Source organism: Arachis ipaensis, chromosome B6, assembly GCF_059453495.1.
Source record: "Arachis ipaensis isolate K30076 ecotype BB chromosome B6, ASM5945349v1, whole genome shotgun sequence".
Classification (NCBI taxonomy): domain Eukaryota; kingdom Viridiplantae; phylum Streptophyta; class Magnoliopsida; order Fabales; family Fabaceae; genus Arachis; species Arachis ipaensis.
In genome coordinates this window covers 37,257,530-37,264,179 of record NC_142441.1, presented here as the reverse complement: position 1 = coordinate 37,264,179, position 6,650 = coordinate 37,257,530, and the positions used below count along the sequence as shown (strand labels likewise).

The 6,650-nt window shown below is 38.5% G+C and overlaps 1 protein-coding gene across 1 annotated transcript; it reads right to left on the bottom strand.

Annotated features, from left to right (window-relative positions):
- Positions 1-962: 962 nt before the first annotated feature.
- LOC107646808 (uncharacterized) lies at positions 963-1,622 on the bottom strand. Its single transcript, XM_016350962.1, has 2 exons — positions 1,485-1,622; positions 963-1,361 (listed from the first exon to the last, which is right to left on the bottom strand). The coding sequence occupies exons 1-2, from the start codon at positions 1,620-1,622 to the stop codon at positions 963-965; spliced, it is 537 nt and encodes a 178-aa protein (XP_016206448.1).
- Between the last annotated feature and the right edge of the window lie 5,028 nt (positions 1,623-6,650).

Here is a 6,650-nt window from a genome sequence, read left to right as displayed (position 1 = left end):
GAAGGAAAGGAGTGAATGAAAGGTGGGGTAGGTAGAGATTCTGTGGGACCCATAAGCTTATGAAGCCTAACTCGAGTAGCCCTGCCCCCTCTTGGGCGTTCAATGCCAGGTATGGGAGTTGAACACCAGGAGTGGATCATTTTTTTTCGTTGGTGGGACATTCAACGCCAGGTTTGGGCATTCAACGCCCAATGGGGACCAAGAAAATGGTCCAGAGCTTCCTTAATAGGCATTGAACCCCCTTGCTCCCTCCTCTTATGGTGCTGGGCGCCAGTTCTGGCATTCAACGCCAGTAAGGGGTATCTCTAGGGTGTTCTGTTTTCACTCCTATGCATTCCTGTCCTTGTTCTAGGTGATACATATGATCACAAACATTATAAAGCAAGGGAAAACTATGGATATTAATAGAAAATAAAATAACATGAAATCAAGCTAAAATAAATGAAAGAAAAGAAAATAGAGACACTATACATATGGTTGGGTTACCTCCTAACAAGCACTTCTTTACTGTCATTAACTTGACAAACACCTCCTTTATGGAGGTTTATAGGGGCTCAGATCTTCACCCCTCATGGTGAACTTTTTTCCAGTGCTCTCATGGATTAATTCAACATGCTCCAGAGACAGGATCTTATTCACAGTATGTGGAATGACTAGACTTCCAGTGAAGACAACTCGCATACCAGGTGGGAAGTCTTCAGTTGGAATCTTCTTGTTTCTCCAGCCCTTGGGTACCTTCTTATTGGTGCCTCCTTCCTCAGTAGCTGGTAATGGATGCCCAACACCAAACTTAGGTTTAATGTATGAGGGCTCTGTAAGACTCTGCACTGAGAGAGAGGGCTGAAACACCAAGTGTTCTATAGTGGTACCTCCTTTATCTGAGAGAGACTGAGGGTTGGGAATTTTAAACAGTATATGATCCTCCCATAGCCTCGGAATTAACTCTCCCTTTTCCACATCAATTAAGGCCGTCCAAGGATGATGGAGTTGTCCTTATCCTCTCCAGTGTCAAGTATCACGAAGTTCACAGGGAGGTAAAGGTCTTCAACCTTTACAAGGATGTTTTCTACCATGCTATATGCCCGTTTCAGGGACTTATCTGCCATCTCCACTGAGATTCTGGTGGGTTGCACCTCTTGGATTCCCAGCTTCCTCATCACAAAGAGAGGCATAAGGTTAATGCTGGAGCCAAGGTCACACAATACTTTCTCAAAAGTGATGGTCCCTATAGTACAGGGGATCAGAAAGCTTCTTGGGCCTAGCATCTTCGGAGGTAACTTCTTTTGGACCAGGGCGCTGCATTCCTTGGTCAGTACCACGGTCTCATCTCCCCTCAATTCCTTCTTTTCAGAGATGGCATTCTTCAAACAGGTTATAGAGGGGGGTTACTTTTCCAACACCTCTTTAAAGGAGATATTAACTTGCAGCTTCCTGAGAATTGCCAAAAACTAAGCAAGTTGCTCATCCTCAGGCTCCTCTTGCACGTTTGGAGAGGGTTGTTCTTTGGGCTCCTCCATCTTCACAGGGATATGCATGGTGATACTCCCAGTCTCTTCCTGAGCCTTGATCTCCTTCAGTTCTTCAGTAGTAGGTTCCTCATTGGGTTCGGCCTCTGCTTCCATAATGAGGGCCTTGCACTCTTTTCTTGGGTTTATTTCAGTGTTTCTTGGAAGAGTGTTGGAGGAAATCTCTGGTATCCTCTTGCTCAGCTGACTTAGCTGTATCTTCAGATTCTAAATGGAAGACCTAGTTTCTGCCATGAAACTGTGAGTGGTCTTGGAGAGGTTAGAGACTATGGTAGCAAAGTCAGAGACGCTCTGTGTAGGGGTCTCCATCTGTTGCTGAGAGGGTTGGAATGGTCTATTATTGAACATGTTCTGGTTTGTTCCACCCTGATTGTTACTGAAGCCTTGTTGAGGCCTCTGCTGATCTCTCCACCCGAAGTAGGGGTGGTTCCTCCATCCCTGATTGAAAGTATTCGAATAGGGATTGTTGTTGGAGTTTCTGGAGGAGTTTCCCATGTAGTTTACCTCCTCCATGGTAGTCCATGCAGTGTCACCAGTATCCACTTCATACGCTGCCTCTGGAGAATAAGCAGTTGAACTCTATTTCCCACTCAAGTGCTGAGAGATCATATTGATCTGCTGGGACATGAGCTTGTTCTAAGCGTCCAGAGTGTCCATCTCTATGACTCCACTCTTCTGAGCAGCCCCAGTGTTCACATGGTTCCTCTCAGAAGTGTACATATATTGGTTGTTGACAACCATTTCTATAAGCTCCTGTGCCTCCTCAGGCGTCTTCTTCATGTGGAGTGAGCCACCAGCAGAGTGGTCCAATGACATCTTGGATATCTCAAAGAGGCCATCATAGAAGATCTCTAACATGGTCCACTCTAAGATCATATCTGGAGGAAATCTTCTAATCAGTTGCTTATACCTCTCCCAAGCTTCATAGAGGGATTCTCCCTCTTTCTATCTGAAAGGCTAGACTTCCACCCTAAGCTTACTCAGCTTCTGAGGTGGAAAGAACTTGGTCAAAAATCCATTGACCACCTTCTCCCATGTGTCCAGGCTCTCCTTAGGCTGAGAATCTAGCCATAGCCTTGTTCTATCCCATTACAGCAAAAGGAAAGAGCATGAGCTTCTAAACCTCTAGATGTACTCCATTAGTCTTGACATTGTCAGAGATCTGCAGGAAATTAGAGATTTGTTGGGGTCATCCTGTGGGAGTCCATGAAATTGGCAAAATCATTGCACTAGAGTAACTAGTTGAGGCTTAAGCTCAAAGTTGTTTGCACCAATGACAGGTATGGAGATGTTGCGCCTAGAGAAGTCAGATGTGGGTGCAGTGTAAGATCCAAGGACCTTTCTTGCATCTCCTCCAGCTTTTGGATTAGCTGCAATAGTTGTATCTTCAGCTTCTTGCTCAAGAGCTTTCGCGAGATTTCCTCTGGTTTTGCTAGCCTGAGCTTATTGCAAAAACCTGCTTAAGGTTCTCTTAGGTTCAAGATCAGGATCAAGAAGGGCTTCTCTATCCCTATTCCTGCTCATAAACAAGAAGAAAGAAACCAAGAAGAAAAAAGAAAGGAGTCTCTATGTCAGAGTATAGAGGACTCCCTGTTAGAAATTCCAACAAAGAAATTAAATGAGGTAAAGTAATGAGAATTCGAAAATAGAGGTGTCCTAAGAATTTTCGAAAATAAAGAGAGAGAAAGAAATTAAAAATTTTCGAAAAAGAAGAAAGAGAAAGAAGAATTAAAGAAACACCAGACTTTAAAAATTAAAACAAAAAATTAACTAACAAGAATTAAAAAAAGATAAAAGAATTGAAATTGAAGATTTTCGAAATTTAAAAAGGAAAAGTCAAATAAAGATTTTGAAATTAAAAAATTAGAGAAAGTCAAAAGAGAGAAAGAAGATAAGACAAGATTTGAAGATTTAAAAATTTTGAAATTAAATTTTAAAGAAAGAAAAAACTAACAAAATACTAAACTTTTAAAATTTTAAATTAAATTAAAGATAAGATAACAAAATTTTAAAAATTAAAGAAAAAGAGAAGATAAAGATTTAAAGATAGAAAAGATAAATAAGAAAATTAAATTAAATAAAATGATTACTAACGGGACACCAAACTTAAAATTTTTAAATCAAGAAAGAAAAAGATTCAAAATTTTCGAAAATATAAAAGAAAAGTTTCTTTTTTTGAAATTAAAAGGAAAGAAAAAACACTAGATGGACACCAAACTCAAAGATTTAGAAATCAAATAATACAAATTTCAAAAAATAGAGAGAGAAACACTAAAAGACACCAAACTTAAAAAGTTTTGAAATAAAACAAGAGAAAAACACCAAAAGATTCAAACACAAAGACATAATTAAAAGGTAAAACAATATTGAAATAAAAAATTCAAGAAAGCAAATAAGAAAGATTTTCGAAAATTAAGAAGAAAGAAAAATAATTGACCAAAACTTAAAAGACACCAAACTTAAAATCTAAAACAAAATTCGAAAATGAGAAAGATGACTAAAATGAATTTTTGAAAAATTTTAAGAAAAGAAACCAAGAGGATTCAAAACATTTTAACAAGAAATACAATTAAAAAGAAAAACCAGTAAAAAGTATCTGATCTAAGTAGCAAGACAACCGGTAGTTGTCAATCTCGAACAATCTCCGGCAACGGCGTAAAAATCTTGGTGCGCGAAATTGAACTCGCACAACATCACCGGCAAGTGCACCGGGTCGTCCAAATAATACCTCAAGTGAGTGAGGGTCGATCCCACGAGGATTGTTGGATTGAGCAAGAAATTGTTATCCTACAGATCTTAGTCAGGCAAATAGAAAGATAGTGGTTGATGTTGTAGGCACAAAAAACAAAATAGTAAAGAAAGCAGCAAAGAATTAATGCAGAAACAATAATGAGAAATCAGATAAGGCTTTGGAAATGCTTTATCTTTCCGAATTAATACTTCTTACTGACTAATTTAACAATGAATGATTCATTCTATGGCAAAGCTGTAAGTGATTAACGCCATTGGTTGTGGTTAATTAATCTCCTCTAATTTACATCAAACACCATTGTCAGTGGACATTTAATATGCAAGAGGATGAAGCTCACGCAATTCATTCTCCCTTGATCCTACTTAAAGTGCCACAGACAAGGTCAAATCTTTTGGATCGGAGAATGAAGCTCAATATTCTAGCCTTAGCACCACAAAACCTCAATTACTCATAACTAACAAGATTATATGTCACATATCCCAATTAGCCCAGATAACTTGTTAGTTTATGAGTTGTATTTTCAAGCTATAGCTCAATACTATCCGGGTCAGGACTCGCAAGAACTCATGTAGAATAAGGGATCATACTTTCGTTCCACCTCAGATTCATTTAGATGAGAACAACAATACATCACAGAATGGAATCAAACATATATTAAAACAGAGAAGTAATAATATTAATCCATTAGACAAGCAGAGCTCCTAACCTTAACCTTGGAGGTTTAGTTGCTCAAGTTTTACAAAGAAAATAGAGAGGATCTGTCTATCAATTCGTCAATTCTCTTTTGATCATAAGTGATCTCCTCTTTAAATAGTAAATACTAACCCTAAGAAATGTTAATTTTAAATTAAAAAGTACAAAAATAAGACTGCATAAGCTAAGGAGTGCTAAAATCCACTTTGGTTGAGTGCTTCGTCCAAGTCTAGCGTTCAACTTGGAGAATGGGCATTGAATGCCCATTAGGGGGGTAAATGCACTGCTTCCTTGCTCCATTGGTGGCGTTGAACGCCAACTTTGGGCGTTCAACGCTGGGCTTGGTCTTGGGTGTTGAACTCCAGATGTGGACGTTCAACGCCAATTGTGGCAATGATTCTAGAAGAGAAGTATAAACTATTATATATTTCTGGAAAGCTATCGAAGTTAGCTTTCCAACGCCATTGAGACCACGTCAATTGAACCTCTGTAACTTAAGATATGTTTGTTGGAATGTACGGAGATTAGGATTTGATAACATTTGCTATCCTTTCTTCGTCTCTGAACAAGGCTTTGCCAACTTTGCTAATTTCATCCAAAAATTACCTAAAATCATAGGAAAAACACAAGAACTCAAAGTAGCATCCAAAAGATGAATTTTGAACTAACACATACTAAAAATTAATAAAATATAACTAAAAACACTAAGAAAATGCTATAAAAAAGGGGTATAAGATATCCACTTATCTGCAGCGTCGGCTTGAACGGCAACCCGGAGCTGGCAGTAGCGGCGACATCTCCCTCTCTCCTTGCGTGGTGGCTCGGCGTCATGTCGGTGGCAATGGTGAGATGGGTTGGATAGCAAGGCCTTCCCCTCCTTCCTTCTTCTTCGTTCAACTCCCTCTTCCCTCTTCTCTCTTCCCTTTCCTTCTTGTTTCCATGTGTGTGTGTGTGTGTGTGTGTATGTGTGTGTGTGTGTGTGTGTGTGTGTGAGTAAAATGGGATGAAGGTGAGGGTTTTGGGGTCGGGTGGTGGCTGTGATATTAGGGTTGTAGGTGAGAGTGTGGTTTAATTAGAGCTAGGGTTTCGGTAGAGTAAAGTTAGGGTTTGGGGTAGTTTTAGGTATTTTTATTAAGAATATGAGTAATGTAATAATTGAAAAATTAATTTTTAATCCAACTATAACTATATATAAAAATATTGTTTATTCATCAATTTACAACTTATTTTCAAATAAATACTAATTTAATAAAAATTTGAGATAATTAAATTAATTCTCCAAATGTGAGTGAAAAGAAAGAAAAGAGTACATGTCATGGGAATAGTGTAAATATAGAGAAAAATGAGAAAGTTGAGAGCACATTGTGTTTCTTTCCAAAAGAGAGAGATTTAAAGAGTACTTTAATAGGCAAGAGAGCTTTGATTATGGTTCGATTTAGGGATACTTTATTCTCTGACATTGAACTTAACTTATATTTGCCAAATAGCTTTGTCTCTTTGTTGCAAGAATTTGCATATGTCTTTCCTACTGACGTGCCAAGTGGTTTGCCTCTATTACAAGGGATTGAGCACCAAATTAATTTTATTCCTGGTACTAGCATTCCTAATAGACCAACCTATAAGAGTAACCCTGAGGAGACAAAGGGGCTTCAAAGACAAGTGGAGGAGTTATTAGCCAA

Bases quoted from the DNA above. Each gene is read 5' to 3' on its own strand.
- LOC107646808 (XM_016350962.1), bottom strand. From the start codon at position 1,622: ATGGAAGCAGAGGCCGAACCCAATGAGGAACCTACTACTGAAGAACTG. The intron at 1,362-1,484 runs GTGCAAGAGGAG...ACCTGTTTGAAG, and splicing joins AAGAACAACCCTCTCCAAAC to AATGCCATCTCTGAAAAGAA.